Raw genomic sequence first — 26303 nt, forward strand, 5'->3', positions numbered from 1 at the left:
GGCAGGGGGGTCCCCTCGGTGGGTGAAAAAGGGGGGTCCCCTTGGTAGGTGACCTTTAAGGGAGCAAACGTGCACTCGGGGGCTCACTCAGGCTCTGCAGCCCCTAATCCATCTCATCCAGGGGAATGTCTGCTCCCCAAAACCCCATCGGGAGGAGAGCTCTGAGCCCTCTCCCCAAATTAATCTGTGGTTTCCGTACAGGTTGTGAGATGATGTGATTGGAGCAGCCCTGAGGAGAAGGACTTGGGGTGCTGGTGGAGGAGAAGCTCCACAGGAGCCACAACGTGCGCTCACAGCCCAGAAACCAACCGTGTCCTGGGCTGCATCCAAACCAACGTCATCAGCAGGACCAGGGAGGGGATTCTGCCCCTCTGTTCTTCTCTGGGGAGACCCCACCTGGAGGACTGTGTCCAGTTCTGGAATCCTCAATGTAAGAAGGAGATGGAGCTGTTGGAACGGGTCCAGAAGAGGCTCCAAGGATGATCCAAGGGCTGGAGAACCTCTGTACGAGGACAGGCTGAGAGAGTTGGGGTTGTTCAGCCTGGAGAAGGCTCCAAGGAGAACTTAGAGCAGCTTCCAGTGCGGAAAGGAGCTCCAGGAAAGCTGGGGAGGGGCTTTGGATCAGGGAGGGCAGGGACTGGACAAGGGGGAATGGCTTTAAACTGGAAGAGAGAAGATTTAGATTGGACGTTAGGAGGAAATTCTTCATGGAGAAGGCAGGGGGGCGCAGGGTGCCCAGAGCAGCGGTGGCTGCCCCATCCCTGGAGGGGTTCCAGGCCAGGTTGGATGGGGCTTGGAGCCCCTGATCCAATGGGACCTGATCCAGAGGTAGAACTGGATGGGCTTTGAGGTCCTTTCCAACCCAACCCATTCCATGATTCTATGAAATCCCATCGTATGTTCATCGGCGCTGGGCTTTGGGGGTTCCTGGCTCTGCGAGGACCCTTTCTCAGCATCCCACCTTGCACGAATCGGGGTCATCCTGCTTTTCCCAATCCATGGCAGGGTGCTGAGATCCACTCCCCGAGCGCAAAGCCCCCTTCCCCGATTCCACCCCTGGGACAGCAATGACCACAGCACACGGGGTGGGAAGGGTTCGGCTGTATTGGTTTTTGGAAGGAAATACAGGCAGTAATACAGAAGCTTTGCAAGCACAGATACATATGCGGTCTCCCCAGATCCCGTCGGAGTCGGGGGTGTCGTGCTGGGGGCCTGATCCTGCCCTCAGGCTGCCCTCGAGGCAAGGGGTGCTGCGTCGAGGCACAAAGCTGCGATCTCCACCAATGGTTGGATGGACCCTTGCGGAGAGAGGGGAGCCGCTCGTGCCGGCTCCCAAAATCCACCTCACTCAACCAAAAAAACCCCTTTCTCAGCGCCTTCCTGGCAACCAGCCCCATCCTGGACATCCTTGGCCTCATCCTGCCCTGAAAGGAGCTCCTGCACAGGAGCTCCGTTAACCCTAGCGGAGCAAAACGGGTGGGAACCCCACCAGATGCACCGAATTGGGGGTGAAAGGGGCTCCCACTGCTTCCGAGCTCACAGGAACGAGCTCCATCCCCCCATCCGCCAAATCCATCTGGTCCCGGGCTGCAGCTCCGGTGGCTTTGTCCATCGTCTCCTCCATCTCCCCCGGGTGCCGTGCGGGGTCCCTCCCGCGGCGCGGTCCCCACTTTGGCTTAAGGCACAACTCGGCTGCTTAGAAAAAAAGAACACGAACCCCAAAAGGGTGAAGGGGGGGGCTTTGGATGGGCCAAACAGTACATGGAGGGACGGGACAAGGGTCTGGGAAGAGGGGTGATGCCTCCACCACCGCGAAGAGACGCCCAGCATCACCCCCAAGCTGCCGCCAGCCCCCGCGCCAGCACTGCGGGGAGGAAACCCCCATCAAATAGAGAGTGAAAAGGGAATTTGGGGTTCAGACCCCCCCCAAAAAAAAACCCCTAAAGGTGATAAAGGCGCAATGAGGATGATCCGAACCAGCTCAGCTTCTGCCTCAGCACCTCAGCGGCTCCTCAAAGCCCGACAGGCAGGAGCGGAGCGCGCAGCTCTGACCGGGCTGGCTTGGCTTCTCCCAATCCTGGATAAAAAAAGCTTTGGCAAAAAGGATACAATCTATAGAACTGATAAACTACAATCTCTTCCTGCAGGGCTGTGCGGTAAACACAATTCCTCGGTGTCTTTGGCTGAAGGTTTAAAAAAGGTTTTGAAGTTGAAAAGCTTTTTTTTTTTTTTTTGTTTGGTTTTTTTTTTTTATAGAAATAGATTTTTTTTCTTTACAAAAAAAAAAATCAAAGCATATTTTAGCATTTTTTTTATATATATATATATATAAAATTCCTGCTATAGAAAACAAAAAAAAAAAACCAACCTCGGTTTTTGATATGATTTTTTTTTTTTTAAAGGAAAAACAAAAAAATTCTTTTGCTTTGGGAAGAAACAAAAAAAAAAACCAGCGGGAAATGGCCAGGAAACACAGGAATGGTGCCACGGAGTTACATGATGCTGCAGTTTTGCACAGCCTGAGCCTGGGGGGGAAGAAAGAGAAAGAAGGAGATTAAAAATCGTAGAATCATAGAATAGTTTGGGTTGGAAGGGACCTCAAAGCCCATCCAGTCCCACCCCTGCCATGGGCAGGGACACCTCCCACTGGATCAGGGGCTCCAAACCCCATCCAACCTGGCCTGGAACCCCTCCAGGGATGGGGCAGCCACGGCTTTCCTGGGATACCTGTTCCAGAGTCTCACCACCCTCATGGTGAAGAAATTCCTCCTCATGTCCAGTCTAAATCTGCCCCTCTCCAGTTTATCCCCGTTCCCCCTCATCCCATCCCCACAGCCTTTATGAACAGCCCCTCTCCACCTTCCTTGGAGTCCCTTCAGGCACTGGAAGGTCACTCTAAGGTCTCCTCGGAGCCTTCTCCTCTCCAGGCTGAACAACCCCAACTCTCTCAGCCTGTACGGAGGTGCTCCAGCCCTCGCAGCATCTTTGTGGAGCTCCTCTACAGCCACGTTCTTTTCCAATCCCTCTCTGACTCCACACTCCCCTTACCAAGAGGATTTTGGAAGCCCAAAGGGATCCGAGGCAAGAGGAAAAGCAGAGGAGGAGAGGAAGGAGGGACCTCCCAGTGCTGCCGTGTTGAGAAAGGATGATGCAGGAAGAGAGAGGAAACCCAGCAGCACAGGGATAGCCTGGATGTGGGGAAGAGTGGCTGATCCACTGGAAGACCTGGACAGATTGGAGAGCTGAGTGGAGAGGAACCTCATGGAGTTCAACCAAGGCAAGTGCAGAGCCCTGCACGTGGGGAGGAACAACCCCACGGACCAGGAGAGACTGGGGCTGACCTGCTGGAAAGCAGCTCTGCAGAGAAGGAGCTGTGATCCTGGTGGACACCAAACCAACCGTGACCCAACAGTGAGCCCTTGTGGCCAAGAAAGCCAAGGGGATCCTGGGGTGTGTGGAGAAGAGTGTGTGGAGCAGGCAAGGGGGGGTCTTCTCCCCTCTGATCTGCCCTAGAGGGGCTCCATTTGGAGGCCGGTGTCCAGTTGTGGGCTCCTCAGCTCAGGAAAGACCAGGAACAACTGGAGAGAGCCCAGCAGAGGGCACGGAGATGAGGACTGGAACATCTCTCTTAAGATGAAAGGCTGAGAGACATGGGTCTGTTCAGCCTGGAGAGGGCATCCCACCAATGCTGATCACTATCTGACAGGCAGGGGGGCAAGAGGGGGGGGGCAGACTCTGTTCGGTGGTGCCAAGCAAGAGGACAGGGGCCACCGGGCACAAACTGGGACACTGCTAGTTCCACCCGAACCTGAGAAGAAACATCTTCCCTGTGCAGGTGATGGAGCCCGAGACCAGTCTGCCCAGGGAGGGTGTGGAGTCTCCTTCTCCAGAGAGACCCAACCCTGCTGGATGTGCTCCTGTGCATCCTGCTGGAGGTGACCCTGCTTGGGCAGGGGGGTTGGATGGAGATACTCCAGAGGGCCCTTCCAACCCCACCATCGTGGGACTCCGTGACGCGGTGTCTGGCAGCGGCACTCACCTGCCTACGGGGGCTGGAGCTCCCCAGGAGGTAGTTTCTGGACACCAGGCTGTCCCCAAGGCCAATGCCAGAGTCGCCCATGCTGCGGTAGCTGCGGGTGACGGTCACACTGGAAGTGGAGGAGCCCGAGGACACGGTGTTGATACCGGTGGTCTGGGTGCCCGCTTTGTCGGCCGGCTGCCCGCACGTGCCGCAGACCACGGTGCGTGAGCGGAGGTTGTATTCACCGGGGTCCCCAGAGCCGCTGCAGCTCCCCTAGATGGGATGGGGAACAAAGCGAAGGACCTTGAGCACCTGCCCGAGCATCTTCTGCCGTGAGAACCCTGCCCTGAGCACCAGTGGGACCCAGGAGGGCTCTTCACGTTGGTCTACAAAGTGGGTCTGCGCTTCACTCATCCTCTCCATCACATGGCTTAAAAATAATAAATTATAATTATTATAATTGTTATCCCAAATTCCTGGCGCTGGCACACTCAGATGGGTGAACCATCCCTGCTGCCCTGTCCTTGCACCCTTTCAGCACACGGGAGACATCTCAACTGTGCTCCTCTAAGAGCATCCTCTTCCTCGCTGGCTAGGAGAGCACAAGCTGACTGCTTTCCAGTGGGAAAGTCGCTCTTGGAGAGGATTCAACCCTGAGATGAATGGGCAGTGCTGGCCCACAGAAGCTTGGCTCCTCCATCCAGGGATAATCGATATCCGTCTCGACACGGCTCTTCAGCTCCAGAGAGCTCAGAAGAAAGGCGATGATGGACGCCCCATCCTGCTCCTGCCACAGAGCCCCAGTGACCAGCATCCAGCAGATTGTTGGCCAGCTTGAGGCACACCGACGGCATCTCTCCATGCATGATTCCTGCAGGCACTTCATGGTCAAGACAGATTTCTCCCTGCGGGACGGGCTGGCAGAGCTCCTGGGCTGCAGCCAGGGACGTTGTCTTTGATACGGGGAGAAGTGGCTGCAGCTCTTGGCCCACCGCCTGCTCTCTGCCCGCCGCCTGCTCTCTGCCCAGCGCTCTTCTCGGTGCATATTTCAGCTCTGGGAGAGCAGCGATGGGCTGAGGCGAAGGACAGAGTCACCTCTGGATTAGTTCCAGCACCTTTGTGAAGCAGAGAAGATGGATGAGCTGCCAAACAAAAGTCCATCAAATTCCCACCGTCCTGTTCTCCACCTCCGAGGAATGAGAGGTACCAGCTCAGCCTCCATCCTGGCTCCTCCATCCATTTTCACAGCAGGTCAGGATTGGAGATGACTTCCAGCAAGCTTTTTTTTCGGTGAGCAGTAATCTCCTCCAGGTACCAGAGCTCTGGTGGCTTCTCCCACGCGGTTGGTTCCATGGCAGCCTGATCCTGCGTGATGCTGAGCTGTGTCCCACCCTGACTCCCAGCTCCTTCAGCCCTTTTCATGGCAGGTCAAGGCTTCTCAGGGTTGGAGATGACTTCCAGCAAGGTCTCTAGAGCTTTTTTTTTGTGAATAGTAATCTTCTCCAGGTGCTGAAAGTCCATTGGCTTCTCCTGCGTGGTTGGTTCCATAGCAGCCTCCAAACTGCCTTCCTCTATAAGGCCTGATCCTGCGTGATACTGAGCTGCTTCCCACCCTTACTGGGAATGGACCTGAGCTCCACTGGCATCCCTTCAACAGAACCCCTGCGACCAGCACGGTACTCACGTGTTGATGGCGGTGGTGGATGTTCACTTCATCGTCGTCTTCATCCTCATCTTCATCGTTGATGATCACGGTGCGGACCAGTTTCCTCATGGCCACCTCCTGTGGGGAACAGGAAAGGAGTTGGAGGGGTTCGGTGCCTATTGGTCCCCTGGGCCCTGCGTTGGCGCTGCCTTCGGGCTCTCACCTCCCCGTTGGAGTTGATGAGGGCGGTGCGCAGGCTGTCCCCGGAGCCCCAGCTGCTCTGGGCTTTCCACACCAAGTTGCTGGGTGGGCTATGGGTCGCCCCGGCTCCTGAGGCCCAGATCTAGGGAGAAAAACACAGAGTGGACCAACATCTCAGGGCTGAAGAGCGCAGAGCCCAGAGATGTGGGTTTGTCCCCTGAAAAAAACAGCCACTGTGACCTGGCTCCAACCACTCTGCATCACCGGTGGCCCTGGTTGGGTTTGGGATCTCATCTGGATCCTTCACGGGGCAATGACTCACCGTGACCACCTGGCCAGCCCTCAGGGTGAACTTTGGGGGGAAGCGGTAGGTGATGGGGGGATCGTCTCCGTTCTGACGCTTGATCTGCCAGTTCCCCATCGCCTGGTCCTGTGTGAGAGACAGAGCAGCAACTTTGAGATCCCCTGATTCCTCCCCAGCTTGTCCCACTTGACCTCCTGCCCGTGGAATGAATAAACAAATCATGGAATGGGTTGGGTTGGAAGGGACCTCAAAGCCCATCCAGTCCCACCCCTGCCATGGGCAGGGACACCTCCCACTGGATCAGGGGCTCCAAACCCCATCCAACCTGGCCTGGAACCCCTCCAGGGTTCCACCACTGCTCTGAGCAACCTGGGCCAGGGCCTCCCCACCCTCACAGGAGAACATTTCTCCCCAAGATCTCATCTCAATCTCCCCTCTTGCAGCTGAAAACCATTACCCTTTGTCCTCTCCCTGCCCTCCCTGATCCAGAGCCCCTCCCCAGCTTTCCTGGAGCCCCTTTCCGCACTGAAAGCTGCTCTAAGGTCTCCTCGGAGCCTTCTCTTCTCCAGGGTGAACAACCCCAACTCTCCCAGCCTGTCCTCGTATGGGAGGTGCTCCGTCCCTCGGATCATCTCCACAGTCTCTTCTGGACTCTCTCCATCTCCCTCCTGCGCTGAGGACTCCAGAACTTAACGCAGAACTCCAGGTGAGTGGGGCTGAACTACACCCCCCGGGGATCCTCCCCAAAGGCAAACGCACCTCATTGGACTTGTTCCTGAGACGGACGAATCTGCCCTCCAGGTCCACCTCCTCCACGCCAACGCGGCCGCTTGTCCGAGCGTGGTGGGAGAAGCTGGTCCGACTTTCGCTGTCCTCCAGCTTCCTCTTCTTGGAGGAGCCCGGGGTGGACATGTGGCTACGGGACGCACCTTTGTGGGAGGAAGGGCTTGGGGACAGCCTCAGCCTGGGCAGGAGGAGAAGAGGAGATGGAGTCAGAGAAGAAATGATAGGTGGGACCCTCGTAGCCCACTGGGCACAGCGCCCCACGCTCACCGCTCCTCCTCGCCCTCCAGCAGCTTGCGGTAGGCATTGATCTCCATGTCTAGAGCCAGCTTGATGTCCAGCAGCTCCTGGTACTCATCCAGCTGCTGCTGCATGCGTGCCCTCATCTCGGCCATCTCCCGCTCCTTGTCGGAGAGCAGGCGCCGGTTGGTCTCGCGTTCTCTGGCCAGAATATCCTCTAAATCGTGCAGCTTCGCCTCTTTGGCGGCCAACTGTGTAGAGAGGAAACGTGAGGGTGGCTGAAGACACCCCCAAGAGGGGACCATCCCTGGGGATGGACATAGAATCATAGAAAATCATAGAATGGTTTGATAGGAAGGGACCTCAAAGCCCATCCAGTCCCACCTCTGGATCACCTCCCCCTGGCTCAGGGGCTCCAAACCCCATCCAACCTGGCCTGGAACCCCTCCAGGGATGGGGCAGCCACCACTGCTCTGGGCAACCTGGGCCAGGACCTCCCCACCCTCACAGGAGGACATTTCTTCTTAAGATCTCATCTCAGCCTCCCGTCTTGCAGCTTCATTCCAGAGGAACCCCATGGTCCCAACTCACCTGCTTCTGCAGCTGGCTGACTTCAGAGGAGAGGTTGTCGATGCGGATGCGGGTTTGCTGCAGCTCCTCGTGAGCAGCACCCACCATGTTGCTGTTCCTTTCCGCCGACTGCTTGGCGTTCTCCAGCTGGAGCACAAGGTGGGTGGGTTAGCACCCCTGGCACCCTCTGTTTTCCACAGGGAAGGGTGGGAAGAGGATGATGGCATGTGGGTGCCGCTCACCTTCGCCCCGTAGGTCTTCTCCAGTTCGTCCTTGTAAAGCCGGATCTGGGCTTCGTGCTGGCTCCGCAGCTCCTGCAAGGCTTCGGAAAGCTTGCTCTCGAACTCCCGCTGACGCCCGTTGTCGATCTCCACCAGCCTGGTCTCGTGACGGCGCTTGGTCTCTCGCAGCTCCTGGGGACAGGACAGGGGACACAATGTCACCTCAAGGTGGGATCAGCTTGGGGATGGGGACACAACATAGAATCATAGAATCAAAGAATCATAGAATCATGGAATAGTTTGGGCTGGAAGGGACCTTAAAGATCCAACCCCTGCCATGGACAGGGACACCTCCCACTGGCTCAGGCTGTCCAGGGCCCATCCAACCTGGCCTGGAACACCTCCAGGGATGGGGCAGCCACAGCTTCCCTGGGCAACCCCTTCCAGGGTCTCACCACTCTCATGGTGAAGAAATTCTTCCTTATATCAAGCCTAAATCTGCTCCTCTCCAGTTTATACCCGTTCCCCCTCGTCCTCTCATCAGAAGCCTTTATGAACATATGGAGGAGTATTAATTATCCCAAGTGACCTCAGCACCATGGTGGCAGATCGTGGCTTACCTCGCTGTAAATGTTCTTCTGAAATTCCAGCTCTTCCTTCAGCGTCTGCAGACGGTTCTCGGCGTCCACGCGGCGCAGCATCTCATCTTGCAGCTGCTTCTTGGCTTCGCTCAAGGCACTTTCCAACTGGACGGAATTGAGAAGAATAGAATCATAGAATAGTTTGGGTTGGAAGGGATCTTAAAGATCATCCAATTCCAACCCCTCTGCCATAGGCAGGGACACCTCCCACTGGATCAGGGCCTCCAAGGCCCATCCAACCTGGCCTGGAACCCCTCCAGGGATGGGGCAGCTGCAACTTCCCTGGGAAACCTGGGCCAGGGTCTCACCACTCTCATGGTGAAGAAATTCTTCCTGATGTCCAGTCTAACTCTGCCCCTCTCCAGTTTATCCCCGTTCCCCCTTGTCCCATCCCCACAGCCTTTATGAACAGCCCCTCCGCAGCTTTCTTGGAGCCCCTTCAGGCACTGGAAGGTCCCTCATCATGGTCAGCTGGTGGGGACTGTCCAGGCACAGCACCCGGCACTGGCCGGGCACCCACCACGCAGCCGTGGGACGAGGGCGACGGGGCTGCCACCGCTCACCTTGGCCACCTGCGCCCTCAGGTCCCGCACTTCGTTCTCCAGATTCCTCTTCTCGCCGAGGGCTGTAGAGAGCGCAGCCTCCTTGGAGTTAAGCAGAGCCTCCACGTCCTTGAGGCGAGCCTGGGCAGCCAGCAGGTCCCCTTCCTTCTTGGCATTCCTGCAAGGCACCGGGTGGAAGGGATGAGCTCCTGCACCCTCACCCCCAGCCCCTGGAGAGTCCTGTCCACAGCCTTCTGGTGGACAACAAAGAGTTCCAGAATCATGGAATCATCAAGGTTGGAAAAGCCCTCTCAGCTCATCCAGTCCAACTGTCAGCCCAACCCCACGGTGACAACCAAACCATGTCCCAAAGTGCCATGGCCGTGTGGTTTTTGAACCCCTCCAGGGATGGAGACTCCCCCACTGCCCTGGGCAGCCTCTGCCACAGCTTCATCACTCTGTCAGCAAAGGAAATTTTCCCCTTATCCAATCTAAACCTCTCTTGGTGCAACTTGAGGCCGTTTCTTCTCATCCCATCACTTGGGAGCAGAGCCCAGCACCCATGTCATTCCAACATCCTTTCCAGGAGCTGCAGGGAACCATGAGGTCTCCCCTCAGCCTCCTCTTCTCCAGACTAAACACCCCCAGGTCCTTCAGCTTCTCCCACAACCCCTGTTCTCCAGCCCCTTCCCAGCCCCATTCCCTTCTCCGGACGCACTCCAGCCCCTCAAGGTCCTTCTTGGAGTGAGAGGACCAAAACTGAACCAAGGATTCAAGTCCAATAGGACAATCCCATCCCTGCTCCTGCTGGCCACCCCATGGCTGATCCAAGCCAGGATGGTGGTGGCCTTCTTGGCCACTGCGGTGCAGGATTGTACCCGACACCGAAGGCACTCGGCGAGCCCAGCCCGGGTTGGGTCCTGTTGAGCAGAAGGACCTGGGAAGCACCAGGAGAGTGGGAGGGGATGAGATTGAGGGGGGACAATGGGGTGGGGAGGGGGGTCCCAGTGTGTTTGGAGGACATGGAGCGAGGTGGGGGCACAGTGTGGTATGTGGGGCACATGGGGGGGAACGGTGGAGTGGGGGGCACGGGGGTGGGGGCATGGTGTGTTTGTTTGGGGCACTGGGGGGGCACAGTGTGGGGTGGGAGGGGTGGGGGGGACACCATGCGGTGTCGGGGGGCGCTGGGCTGGGGGGGTGCACGGGGGTGGGGGGCATAGTGTGAGGAGGGGGCACGAAGTGGGTGTGGGGGGCAGAGGGGGGCAGAGGGGATGCAGGGGGGGCACGGCAGGGTGGGGGTCACAGTGTGTGTGTGCCATGGGGTGGGGACGGGATGCAGTGTGGGGGGGCACGACATGGGGGGGGGGGGACACGGTGCAGCATGCAGGGATGCATTGCAGCGGGATGGGGTGGGGGGAGACACGGTGCAGCATGCAGGGATGCATTGCAGCAGGATGGGGTGGGGGGAGACACGGTGCAGCATGCAGGGATGCATTGCAGCAGGATGGGGTGTGGGGGGACACGGTGCAGCATGCAGGGATGCATTGCAGCGGGATGGGGTGTGGGGGGGACACGGTGCAGCATGCAGGGATGCATTGCAGTGGGATGGGGCGTGGGGGGGACGCGGTGCAGCACAGTGCAGCGCTGCAGCTGGGTGCATCGAGGGCGCTGGCGAGTGCAGAAGCTGCCCAGCAGCCAGCGTTGCCCACCCAAGGGAGCAGCAGGGCAGGAGCCCCCCCACCCCTGGGCATCACTGGGTGCCGGGGGCCTCTCCCTGGGGCGGACGGAGCTGCCCCGGGCGGGGATGTCCCCCTCCATCAGCTCAGCACCCGCTGTCACTTGGTGGGTGCTGAGCAGCAACGCCCGTCCTGTATGGGCTCAGCACCCTGGCGTGGGGTTAGGATGGGTCTCTGCAACCTTAGAGCCCTGACACCATCTCGTGCCTCAGTTTCCCCTCTTCTGACAGCAGGTCAAGGCCATTTCTTCCAGGCATTTGCTTCCCTGCCTTGGGAATTTGATCCCACTAAGCCACCAAAACGCAGCCTAACGCTATTTTGGTAGGTCCTATAAAAAGCAAAGCCCCGCTGCTCTTTCTGCAGCTCCCAGCGCCCGTCGGCACGGCTCACCATGGAGCTTCTCACCCCACCTCCCTCCAAATTGGCTGTAGGACTGGTGGAAGCAGGATCCGGCGCTGGTGCCCCCTCGGCCGTGGGCGAGCGCGGGCTGCGTGCCAATGCGTGGTGCACATTCCTCGGGCGCTGAGCACGCACCCGCGTCATTAGATCATGGCTAAAAAAATACCGGGGAGGGGCTGGAGGCACAGATGGTGCTCAGCCTGCAGGATCCGGCCCTGGCACAGCGGGGAGAACCGCGACCGCTGAGGAGGTGCTTCCACTCCTCTTTCCCATGGGGAACCCAAGGATGAGCGGGGACCTCGACTTGCACGGGGATGGGGAGCTCCTTGCTTGGCCAACAGCAGATTTTCCTGCTTTTCTTTCTGCTCTCTGACCCGAGCTGGTGCAGGGAAGTCATTCGGAGATCTTCACATCCCCAGAAGGTCCTGCGGTGCTGGATGAGCCCCTTGTCCCGCCTCGGGTCCTTCCAGTGCAACCCACTCCTTTCGTGCCAGTGACTCACAGCACAAAAATGCCATCTGGAAGCAGCTCTGGAGCCTCCTCAGCTCATTGCAAGCAACGTTTGAGGCTGAGTTTTCCCAACTGGCAGCTGATTGCCCTCGCAGCCAGCGTGGCCACCCCGGCAATGCCGGCAGGGTTTAATCCTGCTCTCCTGGATGGACTTAACCACTTCTTAACTCTAGGAAGAACTCGCCTTTGGTGCTCCTGTAGGTCTTTGCTCACCAAGTCAACTGCAGAGGCTTGGGTATGGCCGGGGGTCACTGGCTCTTTGGGATGGGGCTTGACGCACATCCGGAAGCCCTCGATTCGTTAGAGGACATCAGGACCATTTCGAAGTGAAATAGTGAGGGGAAAATGCCAACACGGGGTGGTTACAGCGGTGACAGATTCATCCTCTTTGGGGACCGGAGGGCTCCAGGGCTCAGAGCAAAATGCAACGATGCCTGGAAAGCCTTACGATAAATCCCCAAAGAGTCGGTGACAAATCCGTTTTCCTTCAAAGCCTCCCGTGCTCAGCACTGGGTTCCATCAGTGGGAGCAAAGAAGGCAGCTTGGAGCTCAACGACTGAGCTGCAGGGCTGAGCTTGGGGGTAGTTTTGCAGGAAGGAGTGAGACAAACCCTATCCTGTCCCATCCTTTCCTCCGGTGAGTCCGGAGATGTCCATAGAATCACAGAATGGTTTGGGTTGGGAGGGACGTGATTCCATGATTCTATGATCCTCATTCCAGCCCAACCAGGGATTGGATTTTCCCCTCTCCTCTCCCATCGGGTTCTGCTTTTCTCTCCGAGGCTCCAGCTGGCGCTGGGCTAAAAATAAGAACATCCACGGCAGCTGCGTCACTGCTGTTTCCCTCAGCAAAAGAGAATGAAGAGGGACCTTCCTCTTCCTCGCCGAGGGTTTCACTGATCCGCCGGAGCCTGAGAGATCCCAAATCCTCTGCCAGCCAGAAGCGAAGCACAGATCCACCCTGAAGAGCTCTGTGCCTGCAGCCAGAGGGGCACAAACTCAGCATCCCGCAGGGTTTGATCCCCTGCGCTGGGAGAACCGGGTGTAAACACAAGCATTTATCGAAGCCAAGAGGAGAAAACATGACAGGAACACCAAATCTTCAAGAAACAAATGTCTCGAGAGAAAAGATGGGGGGGGGAAAGGGCCTCAGGGCGTTTTATTTTTAGCTTTTAAAAGCAGGAAGGAGGGGCGAAAAAACAAAAAAAAAAGAAAGAAAATTGCGGTCGAACTGCCAGAAAATCCAAATGTTAATGGAAAGTTGGATCCGTCCTATCTGCGCTCAGCACAGACGCAGAAATGAGCCTGCAAAGCGGTGGGGATGGCTTTAAAAAGAGCCAGGGCTGAAGACCTTTGGGGCAGATGGTCCAGGAGCTGCTATAGCTCCGCTTTGCTCTGCCCCAAGAGCCCAGCCTAGAAACCTGGCAGGGCTGGGCTTTCCCTTTGGATACACTGGAGCCACCGGAGCCGATGGGAGGTCAGCAGCGTTAGGCGAGCGCCACGCCAGGCTGCCGGGAAGGTGCCAGCCCTCTCCAAGAAGCCAAAGCCCTCTTAGATGCATTGGAGGAACCACCCATTGGGTTCACCTTCCTCTAATGACCACAACCCACCTCTGAAGCACAAAGCTGCTCCCACGGCCCGAGCGGAGCTTGGGGAGGATTGAGATACGTGAGCCGTAAGGGGATCAACGGGGTGGGATGGAGCCGGTGGGAGAAATGGGCGTTCCTCTCCTTCTCCACCTCCACGTCTGAAGCACCGCACCCTGCCAAGGTGTCACGTCAGGAGAGCTCGCCGGCTCACACCCCGGCTCTAAATCTCTCTGCACCAGTCCCAGGCACTGTGGATTTGCTTCTTGCCTGGCTCCCGGGGAGCCTGCAACCCTGCCACAAAGCTGGGGGAATGCTGTCCCCCCAAAAAAGACTTCATGACACATTTCTAGCTTGTTTGTGATGGATCTGATTGCTGGGAGGACCAAGAAAACCCACCCTGCTCTGCCCTGGACTTGCTGCTTCGCAAGATGCTGCCTTCAGCATCAAGGATTGGTTCCAGGGATCGTTTCCTCATCCCAGGGATCATTCTCCCATTGAAGGGATCATTGTCCCATCCCAGGGATTGTTCTCCCATCACAGGCACCACTGTCCCACCACAGGGACCATTCTCAAGGCCATGGTTTAGTGGCAGTTAGGAATGGTTGGACTCAATGATCCAAGAGGTCTATTCCAACCTCGTGATTCTATTAATCCTGCCCCATCCCAGGGATCGTTTCCGCATCCTAGGGATTGTTCTCCTATCAAAGGGGTCATTGTCCCACCCCAGGGATCGTTCCCCCACAGCAGCGGACGAGGGTCCCATCGGGCAAACAGCAGAACCAGCATTAGGAAAGGCAGTCTCGGGAAAACCTCTGCGATGGGGCAATGGGAATGTGGCAAAGCAGCTTCTCCCAGCTCCTGACTCATCCTTGCCGCTGCGCCTTTGCCAGATCACCAGGATAAACAGCAGCTGGTCTCCTAGCAGGGGAGCTGTAAATAGCCAACGCGATGTATAGCAAGGACAACATCTGCACGGAGCCGGCATCCTGTTAGGCACCAACCCCTCTGCCAAACGGCACCTAAGGGATGCCCGCGCTGGCTGGGATCAAGGAGGAGTGGAAACAGCCCCCATCCTCCTGCGTCAGCTGTGCCGAAGCCCCTTCCCGGTGCCAGGGCTGGTGCCAAACACTCCGCACGCTCATCCCTGGGGCTGAAGGGTTTGCCCAGCGGAGTGAGAACAGCTTGTGGGCATCTCCTAAGAGCCGGGCTTTCCCTTCTTGAAATTGGGATCTGGCCTTCTAAAAATGAACCAAAGCTTCTGCGAACCAGAAAAGAGCATTTCACAGGGAGGCAAACGGATCCTTCAGTGTGGGCTGCCTCAAAATCTTGCTCATTCCCGTCCTTCCATAAACCTCGGCACCAGGAGCCTCGCTGGGAGTCGCAGCTGCACACCAAGTCCAGAGATTGCAGCTGATACCTCTAGGAATCGCCTACAAATCCTCCCCACGAAGCCTTTAAGGAGCTTTTCTCCTGTTGTTGGCTACACCAGAGTGAACGCCTCCTCCTGCAGCCTCGCCTCTCGATGGGGAAACGCCATCAACCTTCACCAGCACCGAAACAAAGCCATGCGCGAGACCGCGGCGTGGACCGATGGTCCCTTTGCCACTCAAAAAGCTGGAAACACAATTTCAGAGAATAACTAGTCTATTAAAAAGCCTCAACCCCCCCTTCCCGGGCAGGCTGGGGAGCCCCGGCGTCGCTCGCGCCCCGTCCCACGTTGTCACGCCAATGCTGGTGACTCATCCCATCCCTCGCCAGCAGCTCGAAATGGAAATCCCAAGTCACCAAGTGACGTTGCTGTTTGGGCTGAGTCCCCCCTAGTAACAGGAGGTGGGTTTGAAGGGTGGATGGTATTACCAGAGGTGTTTTATAGCTGGAAAAGTGGGGTTTGCGGGCTCCCACATCAGGGAATGGATGGGATTCGGCTTTCCACCGCCTACGCCGCGCTTTCGGGGGCCCCAGGTGAGCTGGTGTGGAGAAGGCGTAACACCGTCTCACCGGCTCTGTTGGTGGCCTCCTGCCTGTGAACCCCTTTTTCACAGCTGCTTTCAGCTTTTCTGGGGTGCAAGAAGCGTGGAGGCAGATGCAAAGTGGATGCAAAGAGCTGGGAAAGAGCAACTGAGCATCGGCTGCTGGAAGCCACTCGTGTCAGGAAACCCCAACTCTGCTCCGTGGCTCAGCCTGGGGGATAAGTAAAACAAGGGTAGAATTTCCCTATGGATTCCCATTGCCACCAAACCCCTGGGATACCTGGAACAAGCAGAGAGCCACGTCTCCAGCCTGGGATTATGTGCAAAGGGCCACCAGTTGCAATTTGATTTAGCAAAACTGGTCCAGCCTCAGCTTTGTCCTCAAAGCTGTTTCTGCAGGAAAACCCCTGCCTGATGCTTTGGTGGGTGCAGGGGATTGGCTGATCCCGGGGTTCCCAGAGGGAGAACAGGTTCCTCGCCTGCAAGAACTGCATTTTCCATTGGAAAAAGTCACCCAAGACTTGAAAACCCCAAACTCAAACCACCACAATGCAACAGTGATCCATCCCCACGCACCACCCAAACCCACAAACACTCCAGCTCGCCTTTCGCTGCCTTCCCGGAGAACTTTGACTCGGTTTATCTGAAAGATGCGTCACGGCCTTGACTTAAACCACTTTAAATATAGGTTAAAGTGATAACGTCCTCGATCAGGGGAAAAGGAACTCTCTCAAAAAAAGACTGGAATTGTGCTGGAAAGGAAGTTTTCTTAGGCAGAGCTCCCCAGGGATGGGGCAACCACCACTTCTCGGGGCAACCTCTGCCAGGGCATCGCCACTCTCACAGCAAAACATTTCCTCCTAAGATCTCACCTCAATCTCCCCTCTTGCAGCTGGAAACCATTCCTCCTCATTCTGTCCCTGCTCTCCCTGATCCAGAGCCCCTCTCCAGCTTTCCTGGAGCCCCTTTCTGCACTGGAAGATGTTTTAAGGTCTTCCTGGAGCCTTCTTCTCTCCAGGCTCAACAACCCCAACTCTCTCAGCCTCTCCTTGTACAGGAGGTTCTCCAGCCCTTGGAACATCTCCATGGCCTCCTCTGGACTCGCTCCAACAGCTCCATGTCCTTCCTGGGCTGAGGACTCCAGAACTGGACACAGGGCTCCAGATAAGGTCTCATCAGAGCAGAACAGAGGGGCAGAATCCCCTCCCTCCCTGCTGGTCCCACTGCTCCAGATGCAGCTCAGGACACGGGGGGTTCCTGGGCTGTGAGTCCACTTTTTTTGGACATAAAGCCTCTCCTAACGTTGTGCTCCCATAGAAATCCCAGCACAAGGGATTTACTTTAACACGTCCTTCTCTTGATAGATGAGAAATGCAAAGCCTATAAAACACCGCCTTAACGGATGAAGACGAAGTGCAGATTCCCAGTTTTCCTTGGGGGATTTGAGACTGTGCAGGGAGGCCCTTATTATGTTGTTAAAAACAGGGGGCTGAGTCACACATATTAATCCCGTCGTTGGGACGGGGAGCGTCGGGACAGGGGGGACAAACAGCCGTCAGCTCGTGTTTCGCTGGGACCGACACGGGGGCAGCAGAGGTAGAGCAGGGATGCAAATCCCAGCTCCAGGAGCAAGAAAACACATTGCCACCATGCAAATGTGGCAGTCGCCTCCATTCCCTGTGCACATACACGTGGTCCGACAGCAACTCCGAAGGCGAAGCTTTGCACCCCTAAGTGGGACGATGGAAAGCAAGGAGGCGTCAGTGTCCCGGCTCCAGCCACCGCCTGGTGCATTGCATGGAATCACAGCTGGGCACAGGGTCCCTGGGCAAGATGGGACAAGTTGGAGAGGACCCAGGAGAGAGAAAACAAGGAGCAAGATGAAGGTCTCCTTTTTCCTCTGCAGCTCACCCTATTTTCCATAAATCTGGAGACGCAAAGCTTCTGGCCAGCAACATTTGCTTAAGAAACAAAGTGGGGAATTGTTGGATCCAGCTGCCATCCCTCTTCCTGGGAACAAAAGGGTTCGCTATCCCGGCTCCGAGAACACAGATAAAGGCAAGGCGAGGTGTTTACACTGCCACAAGGTTTGTTTGCATGCAGCGGCGGCGAGGCCGGCACGGGCTGCACTGGAGCTGCCTTGTTTGGCCGCTGGCGTGAGTCACAGCCGGTGCTGCGAGCTTCATCCCAGGGGCTGCCGGGACAAGTTTGGATGCGCTGCCGTTGGGCAACTGCAGCTTGGATGCAGGGAGAAGGAATACCAGAGCTGGTGCTTTGCTGTCAGGCGTCGCCGGTGCAGCAGCTGCTCCCAGCACGCGCTGTGCCAAGGCGAAGCCCAGATCTGCTCAGCGTGTGTGCAGGAAATAACCACTTCCCCACCGGTGAGAGCTGCGGACGTGGCATCCCTAGAAAGTGCAATTTCACCCCAACTGCTGCCTGCAGAGAATCACCCTGCAAACAGGGCTCCAGCCTCCCCATCACCTCTCTCGTGCTCAGCCCCACATCCCTGCACCCACCGCCGCTCCAGCCCCTCTCCAGCAGCTTTTTGGACTGGAGCGACAAAGCAGAGGCTGAGTTGCAAAAAAGCAGCGTCGCTTGCTAGAGAGACGCGCGTGCTGCGGGTTTGTGTCTCCGTCCTGCAAACACAAGCTCCGGGTGCAACCCAGCCTGCAAAATCACAATGCCAGGGCACAATCCTGCTCTCCCCAGCACTCTGCTTCATCCCTAAAGCCCAGGGCAGGAAGGCTCAGCTTTGCAAATCTCTCCCTAATTTCTTCCCGTGCTCGCAGGGCAGTGGGGAGGTGACTCGAGCAGCGTGGTGCCCTGCGGGGGGATTTCCTTGCACCCCACGGATGCTGCCGGGCTTTGGGTTATCTGCCAACACCCATCACGCCAGGAAGGAAGGAGCAGGCGAGCATGATTGCCAGAGTGGTGGGGGCCTCCCGGAGACACGGCAAAGCGCAGCCCCACAGCGGCCGCACCCTGCGCCAGCCCTGAGATGTGCAGCTGAGCGTGACTCATCCCCCGCTCCTGCCTTGGCGAAGGTCTTCAGTCCTTCTCCTGTCCTCCTGGCAGCTCCCTCCCCGTCCCCACGGAGAGCGACAGGCACCAAAAGCACCGAGAGTGGCACCATTGCAACCACTCACATCCCAGGTTGGATCCAGAGCCCTCCCCGAAGCCACCACTCAGCACAGAGCTCTGCTCGACCACCGTATTGCAAGGAAAGGGGGACAAGCGGCTTGTCCCAGCGGGAACTGGGAGCTGCAATGGGACAACTGGTCACCCCCAGTGTAGGAAAACAGCCAGGTGCACTGCGATCGAGTCTCCTTTGCGCTCCTACCCCTTTGAAGCTCACGTGTTGAGAGCTTGGACTTTTGTAAGGGGCTCACATGACTCGGAGCGTGGTTTTTGATAGAGAAAGAGAGTTTCTAAACTGGTATTAACTAAAACCCCAACGAACTGGCATTCCCAGCCGAGCCCTGCGGCAGGGAGACGCCAAGCTTTGCCCGGCTGGCGGACACCGAGCTGGCTGGCAGGAGGACACGGCTGTTGAGAGCAGGAGACCAAGTAAAGTGGTTGGAGGTGGCTTCTGTCCAAGACGGTTGAGAGACCGCCGCTATCAGAAACCTTCTCCCCCCGAGAGGCTCAGAGCCACTCACAGCCCTAAGGCAACAATTCGAAAGCTTGAGAAGAGCCATCGTTGGCTGCTAGCGCGGCTCCATCTCCTCTCTCTCTCTCCTCACCAAATCCACCACGGTGCAGCCTAACCAGGGTAAAGTACAGGGAGTGGGGCGCTCGTCGTGCACCGTCCCAGCGCTGCTGGGGACTTTGTCCCTTTTGCTATTGCACCTCCGGGCTCTGCGTGTGGAAACGTAGGGACAAAGCATCCCAGCTGGGAGGATGATCTTCTCTTGTGAGACCCCACCTGAAGCTCTGTCTCCAGTTCTGGAATCCCAGACGTTAGAAGGGCATGGAGCTGTTGGAATAAGTTCAGAGGAGGCCACGGAGATGATGCAAGGGCTGGAGAACCTCTCCTAGCAGAGGTCCTCATAGCTATGAGGACAGGCTGAGAGAGTTGGGGTTGTTCAGCCTGGAGAAGAGAAGGTTGCTGGGAGAGCTTAGAGCAGCTTCAAGTTCAGAAAGGGGTTCCAGGAAAGCTGGGGAGGGACTTTTTACGAGGGCCTGGAGTGACAAGATGAGGGGGGATGGTTTTAAATTGGAAGGGGGAAGATTTCGTTGAGATGTTAGGAAGAAATCATTCATGATGAGGGTGGGGAGGCCCTGGCCCAGGTTGCCCAGAGCAGTGGTGGCTGCCCCATCCCTGGAGGGGTTCCAGGCCAGGTTGGATGGGGTTTGGAGCCCCTGAGCCAGTGGGAGGTGTCCCTGCCCATGGCAGGGGTGGGACTGGATGGGCTTTGAGGTCCCTTCCAACGCAACCCATTCTATAATAACCTCAGCCACAGGAACGTCACCTTCATCAAGGAAAGGAAATTGGTTTACGATTGGCAGCGGGTGGTGCTGACTCGGTGGCGCTCAGGAACAGAGGTGTCCTAACCCCAGTTGGGTTTTGTGGCATCTCTGTGGGCTCCTTTCATTAACCAACCTCCGTCCCCTTTCATCCTCCGTAACGCCCGCAGCCCCACGTCACCCCGTGGGGGTCACAGCCGCCCTGCAACGTCCTTCACATTCCAAACCAAAGCTTCTCCGTGAGAGCCAGAGCTCTCGAGGCTGCAGCTGCCATGGCACCAAGTGGGGCTGGGGGACCACGCCAGCCCCCCCAGTTGTTCCACTTCACACTGGGACCATTCAGCCCTTGTCAGGGAGAAGAATGGAGTGGAGGCAGGTGGGTACCCAGCCCCGACAACCCCGGTGAGGGGCTGCGGGTGGCTGACGGCCACCAGGGACGGATTTGGGTGGCACATGGCACAAACCACAGCTGTTTGGGAACGTGCCGAGCCGGACACAGAGAAATGGGCTCCGCAAACGGCCTCGTGAAGAGAGCAGGATGAGAAAAACGGGCAACACAGCGCGTGGCAGGGGAGCAGGAGGCGATTCCCACCTCTACCTAGCGCAGCCCATCCCGAATCCACTGGGCTGATGCTTCCCAGGGACTCCCCTAACCCTAATTTTGGCCAGGATTATAGGGAGAGCTCTGGTGGTTTCCTTCTATCCGTCTGCCAGCCGCAGAGAAGGAAAGTGCTGCTCCCAAAGGGCATAAATTCAGCAAAATAAGGAGCTGGCAGGAGCTTGGGGTGCCCCACCCCATCCACGCTACCCTCTCCGCATGCCTTTGCCGCGCCGGGAAAGGCTCCCACTTCTCTGAGCTCTGGAATTGGAGTGTTACTGGGATTCAGACACTGAAGCGACACGCGTGAGGCTGAAGAACACTCGTAGCGGCACGTGCGGCGGCGGCAGGCTGGGACGCGCGGCGCTGGACGGGGATGGATGCCTTCCCACCCCAAAGCCAACAAGTTTCCCTTTGGCGATCGCTTCGCTTTAATCCCTCTGCTCTGAGGTCGAGGTTCTTGACCTGCCAGGGTGGATCGCAGCGCAATAAAAATGTCGAAGGCAACAGGATTTCCTCGCGTTCCCCTCACGCCTGGGAATGCAAAGGGACAGCCCAGCGCTGCGGGAGGATGGGGCGACAGCGGTGGTGGAAGACTTTGGCAGTGATGAGAGCAGAGCCACAAAACTAAAGTACTGAAGGCTTTTCCTTGGTCTGACACTGTTCTGCTCAGGGAGAAGGAAAAAGGAGGGGCTGGATGCTCGCTCCCCCCCTAGAAGTAGCCATGGGCTAGTGAAAACCTCAGCTTTGAAGCCATGGAGCCTCTCAGCCCGGCAGCACGCGGGGTGTGCAGCAATACCCGACAGTCCTGAGCCGCTGGGGGGTAGATGGCATGGAATCATGGAATGGTTTAGATAGGAAGAGACCTCAAAGCCCATCCAGTCCCACCCCTGCCATGGGCAGGGACACCTCCAATGGGATCAGGGGCTCCAAACCCCATCCAACCTGGCCTGGAACCCCTCCAGGGATGGGGCAGCCACCGCTGCTCTGGGCAACCTGGGCCAGGACCTCACAGGAAAACATTTATTCCTAAATTGTCATCTCAATCTCCACTCTTTCAGCTTCAAACCATTCCCCCTCGTCCTATCCCTGCACTTTCCAATCAAGAGCCCCTCCCCAGCTTTCCCGACAGGGGAAAAGAAATCATTCCAGAGCACTGGAGACTCTGGGGCGGCGTGGGGGTCCTGAAAGGGCTTCAGGGGTCTTGGACCAGTCCTGGCTCCACGTCACCCGCTCCCCTAAAGCATCATTCGGCTGCACAAGCTGTTCTTTGTTTTCTCCGAAAGGGCAAAGCCTCCTCCAAGCCAAACCATTCTTTCCCTGGCAGCGTTTCTGTGAGACGGAGCTGGGGAATCAGCCCAAGAGCCTGAGGTTTCTCCCCCACGCAAAATGTTCCAGCACAAGCACGTTGCTGCTAAACGCAGCCCAGAGGCAGCGCCCAGCCCTGCGGTGGGGAGGGTTTTTTTTTCTCCTCTCCTAGTAAACGTGTCCCATTTTCCTACTCTTTCTTGGAAGATCATCGCTGAGCCCAACACGGGGCCAAATCCACCTGGATTGGGTTGCGGGGTTCACCTCCCGGCACCCTCGCTGACGCCTCCTTCGCTCTGCCCGTGGCTGAGCTCCCTGCAGCGCGAAGACCTTTGGAAAACAGCATTTTTCCTCATTAGGATGAGATCTGGGTGCGGGGAGGAAGAGGCGCTGCCAAGGCACCCGCTTAATCGGGTTAGGGGCTGCAATTCAGGAAACCATCGCTCATCAGCCGCGCTGCTAACGAGGATCTGGTTCCTGTTTTGGTGGAGGGAGCTGCCCACAGCGCGGTCACCCCTTGCCCGTAGGAGTCGGGCACCGAGAACCCCCCCCGGGGGTCCTCTCTTGGGGATGGAGGTGCCCGAAGGCTCTGTCCCTGCATCCTTGTGCTCTCACAGCGGGGCTGGCACCGGAAAACACCTCTGGCGGAGGCTCTGGGATGAGGCAAACCCTCAGTGGTGCAAAGCAAAGGGCTGTGGCTCGTGTTTTCACGCCGTGAGTCAGGAGCCAGCTCATGGAGAGGGGGCGATGGGCAGGACCGGGGTGCAGAGCATCTCCCCGCAGCAGTCTGGTGCCACGCAGGAGTCTGCGCCCTCCAAACCCACCCGCCTGCTCCTCCTTGGGGACCGCAGCTCAGGGACATCTGGGACAGGGACATTTCAGCCTGGTTCTGGCTCTCCTCGTGGCTCAGGAGGGCACAATGTTGGGTGCCGCCAGCACCCCTGAGTCACCAGGCATCCTCACCGCACCCTCTGCCTCGCCTTGCACGTGGCTCCGGCGCAGCCAGGAACCACACGGAGCCAGCGGGGAAGCCCAGGAGCTGGGGACACACGTGGCACAGAGCCGAGCAGCGGTGCCCGGAGGGTCCCTTGTCACAGCCAGCACCAGCCTGCTCAGATCTGAGGGTCCCCCCGCGCAAGGAGCAGGGTGGACGCTTTGGGAACCCCCTCCTGGCATCGAGAGCAGTCGGATGGACAGTGGGAAGGGTCCCGCTCAAAGGGAAGAGCAACCGGCCAGAAAGAGAAGGGTGGTGGGAGGCTCAGGGTGGGCAGCTGCCTGCACCCCTGGACACAGCTCTACCCCAGGACAGACCGTCCTCCACCTACGCAGCTCTTGCACCACCGCGTTGGTACCCGGTGAGACAGGTTTGGTGGCACACCCTGTCCCTCTGCAACCAGCACCTCTCCCCAGGTGGAGCACCCCGTTCCTCTCCCTCTCGGGGTGGCCCCAGCACCCACCGGCTCCACCAGCGCCGGGCGTTGTGCCCACAACCAGACACGCCGTGTCCCGACACCCCCAGCCCTCCCTTCTGCGCAGGCGAGACAACCCCGGCCGCGGGCAGCAGAGATGCTGTGGGGGCTGATAACGCCGCCCCAGAGCTGTCTGCCCTGCGGGAGATACTCAGCGCTTCCCTCTGGGCTGACGGAGGCAGCAAGGGGAGCAGAGGGTGCCGAGTTATTTATTAGCCAAGCAAAGCGTTGCTGCACCCGCGGTCGGCGAAACTGCCCCGGCCAAGGTGCTCACCCGGGGGGAGCCGGCAGAGCTGGCCTGGCCGGTACCTCCTAGACACCCGCATCTCCTGCTTCATCACCAGAGCCGCGCACGGGTCCTTCCAAACCCATCCCCAGGGCTGGAATTGCAGCTGCCCCGTTCCCCACTGCCTGAAAGATTCGCTTTGGCCAAACTAAACCCTGGGAGCAACGTTGGCAGCTAATTTGTGTCCCTCTCTGAGCCGCCCTGCCACATCGAGAAGGTCCCAGCGACACGAGACATGCTGCAGCCCTTCGGCTGGGATTTGAGGGGTTGGAAGGCAGCCCCCCAAAAACCAAGCAGGGATGAATAGCGTCTTCCATCTCACAAACCACGACTCAGAGATGACTCGATGCCTCGAAACATCTTTCTCCTTCAGAAACAGTCCTCTGAAAACGCTGCTCTGAAACCCCACCGAAACCTCCTTCCGAAGCGAGAGCTGCTCTTTGGGAACCCCCTTGAATCAACCCCCCTTTTTTTAGCGTTAGGGAACACGCACAGCGAGCTCGCGGAGCACAGCCCATGGCAGGAAAAAAGCTCAACGCCTATTTTTTGCAAGGACGGCTCTGCGGCACCGCCAGCTCCAGGCTGAGCACGCAGCTCGCCTGCAAGCCGGGCATTTTTTCCAGCCCTTGAAAGATCGCGGCCGAGATAGTTCTGGGTTTGCATAAGGCAGAAAAAAAAATAATCCTTTAGATTTAGACAAACCCTCACGTCGCCATCTCCCAGATCCTTGGGATGCGGCGAGCGGGGATCCGCCTTGCAGCGAGCAGGACGAGCAAAGCCGCCTTAGATAAGGACGGAGCCGCAGCAACGCACGGGAAATAGAAAGCTAAATATAAAACACAGCCCGGCTTTCTAAGACAGCTGTAAAAGGCTGCGCATTCACCGCCTCCCCAGCAGGCAGAATATTTATGGCATCTTTGAGAAAGTTAATTTTAGCGTGGTTTGTACGGGCTCAAAATGAGGCAAAAGATCAAATGGAGGGAGACGGGGTTGTCCCACCACTGCCCAGCCCGAATCCTGCCCCGAGCCAAAGCTGCTGATGCAAAGGGACCCGTTTGCTCCTTCTGTGGGGCGAGGTTGAAGGAGCTGAGAAGGACAAGGCTGTGGTTCCAGCATCGCATGGTTTGGCAGAGCTGTGGGGAAGCCCAGCGGTCCCCACTTGGGCAGCGGTGTGACCCCAGCCAGGAACCCATGTCCTCAGGGGACCCGCGCTGGGCATCGGCCACCGTCCCGAGGAGGGGAGGGCACCCAAAATCGACAGCGAGGTGGCAACGAGGTGGGCATTTCTCATATGAGGAAGGGAAAAGGTAGAAACTTGATGGGAAAGGGCTGGGGAGATTTGAGCCTTGAAGCAGAACTGGAGTGCATCACCCAGATGGGATGCAGGCGATGCCCAGACATCGCTTATCCCAGAGCAGGAGATTCCATACAGCTCGGTACAGGGAGGGTTAAGGCACACAAAAACCCAAGCAGGTTCTCTAACTGGTGCCAAAGACAGCAGAGGAAAATAGGACGAGCAGGCGAGCTCTGTGGGCAGGACAGAGCCAGCTGGCTGGCACCGCTTCCCGCCCGGCGCTGGGGTGTGCGTCGGAATAGCTCCAGGATGACGAACGCAGAGGGGCGGCCAGCCCAGCGCTCGCGCCCCACACCCCGCAGACCCTCCCCAGGAGCGTGGGGCACATCGCTCAGCCCTAAACCGAGCTTTGACAGCTCCCAGCTCCCCCCTCCAAGGGCATCCTGGCCAAAGATGGCGCTTGGAGGGAGAGTGGGAATGCCGGGAGAGCTTCCCTCCTCTCTCGGTTCCTGTCACGGACACTCCTGCTCCAGCTGGGTCACGGGTTTCCCTTCTCCCTGCCTCCTCCAGGTTGCTCCTTCCTCCCTCCTGTCCCCTTGCCAAGTGTGACGCCAGCGACCGTCCCGCCACCGTCCCCCCCATCCTCAGGGCACTCACCGGGCTTTCAGCTCCTTGTGCTCCTCCCGGACTTTGCCGAGCTCCAGCTGCAGCCGAGCTCTCTCCTTGGCCACCGAATCCAAGGTCTTGCGAGCATCTGCCAGCTCCGACTCATAAGCAGCCTTGATGCCTGAGACCTCCCGGCTCACCACCTCCTCCGATTCGGTGATGCGGAGCCGCAAACCGGCGTTCTCCAACTCCAGCGAGCGCACCTTGTCGATGTAGACGGCCAAGCGGTCATTGAGCTCTTGTAATTCCTCCTTCTCCTGCAAGCGAGTGATACGGGTGGGGGACAAGGGGGTCCCCGCAGCCCCGCTGCGGGTGCTCCTCTTCTGCGAAGGCGTCGCCATGGGGTCCGGTGTCGAGGCGAAGGACACGGCACAGGTCACAGCTCGGTGTCCCACGCCACCCACCCAGCTGTCTCGGCTGCTCCTGGTTGTCTGAGTGACTTGCTTATATCCCAGCTGGGTTCAGTGGAGGAGGAGCTGCGAGGAGGAGGAGGGTGGAGTTAGCTGAATCCTGGGTGGAGACAACCCACTTGCATCAGTCAAGGTCCTTGCTTGGGAAAAGCTGGAAAAGCATCGCTGGGAAAAGGGGCCTTGGGAGGGCGGCTTTGGGGTGCGCAGCTCCGGGTGACCCCCTTGCAGACACCCCATGCCTCTTCTTTTCCGTCGCGATCCTCCCAGCTGAGGCTGGATTTCAGCTTGGAGGAGGCTCGACAAGGGCAAAGCACCCCCAGAACCCCCAGGGTGGGCACCCCTAGGACATCACTGACCCCCAGGACTGAGCAGGTGGCACCTGAGCAGCTGCCCCAGCGCATGAGGGGGTCCTGGTGTACCCCAAGTGCAGGAGC

At 58.0% G+C, this 26303-nt stretch overlaps 1 protein-coding gene across 1 annotated transcript; it reads right to left on the reverse strand.

The window, feature by feature from the left end:
* Positions 1-1072: 1072 nt before the first annotated feature.
* LMNA (lamin A/C) lies at positions 1073-25907 on the reverse strand. Its single transcript, XM_054050643.1, has 12 exons — positions 25451-25907; positions 9190-9346; positions 8606-8731; positions 8007-8177; positions 7786-7911; positions 7225-7445; positions 6931-7135; positions 6190-6297; positions 5890-6009; positions 5706-5804; positions 4040-4294; positions 1073-2525 (listed from the first exon to the last, which is right to left on the reverse strand). Exons 1-12 carry the CDS (start codon positions 25798-25800, stop codon positions 2493-2495), a joined length of 1971 nt encoding a protein of 656 aa, XP_053906618.1. The 5' UTR covers positions 25801-25907; the 3' UTR covers positions 1073-2492.
* Between the last annotated feature and the right edge of the window lie 396 nt (positions 25908-26303).

Source organism: Cuculus canorus, chromosome 28 (genome assembly GCF_017976375.1).
Source record: "Cuculus canorus isolate bCucCan1 chromosome 28, bCucCan1.pri, whole genome shotgun sequence".
Lineage (NCBI taxonomy): Eukaryota > Metazoa > Chordata > Aves > Cuculiformes > Cuculidae > Cuculus > Cuculus canorus.

What these genes read in the sequence shown, in the direction of transcription:
- LMNA (XM_054050643.1), bottom strand. Translation starts at nt 25,800, where the DNA reads ATGGCGACGCCTTCGCAGAAGAGGAGCACCCGCAGCGGGGCTGCGGGG. An exon ending in TCAGCCAGCTGCAGAAGCAG is followed by an intron (nt 7,446 to 7,785) that starts GTGAGTTGGGAC and finishes CTCTCTACACAG; the next exon opens with TTGGCCGCCAAAGAGGCGAA. An exon ending in GGGCTGGCCAGGTGGTCACG is followed by an intron (nt 6,010 to 6,189) that starts GTGAGTCATTGC and finishes TTTTCTCCCTAG; the next exon opens with ATCTGGGCCTCAGGAGCCGG.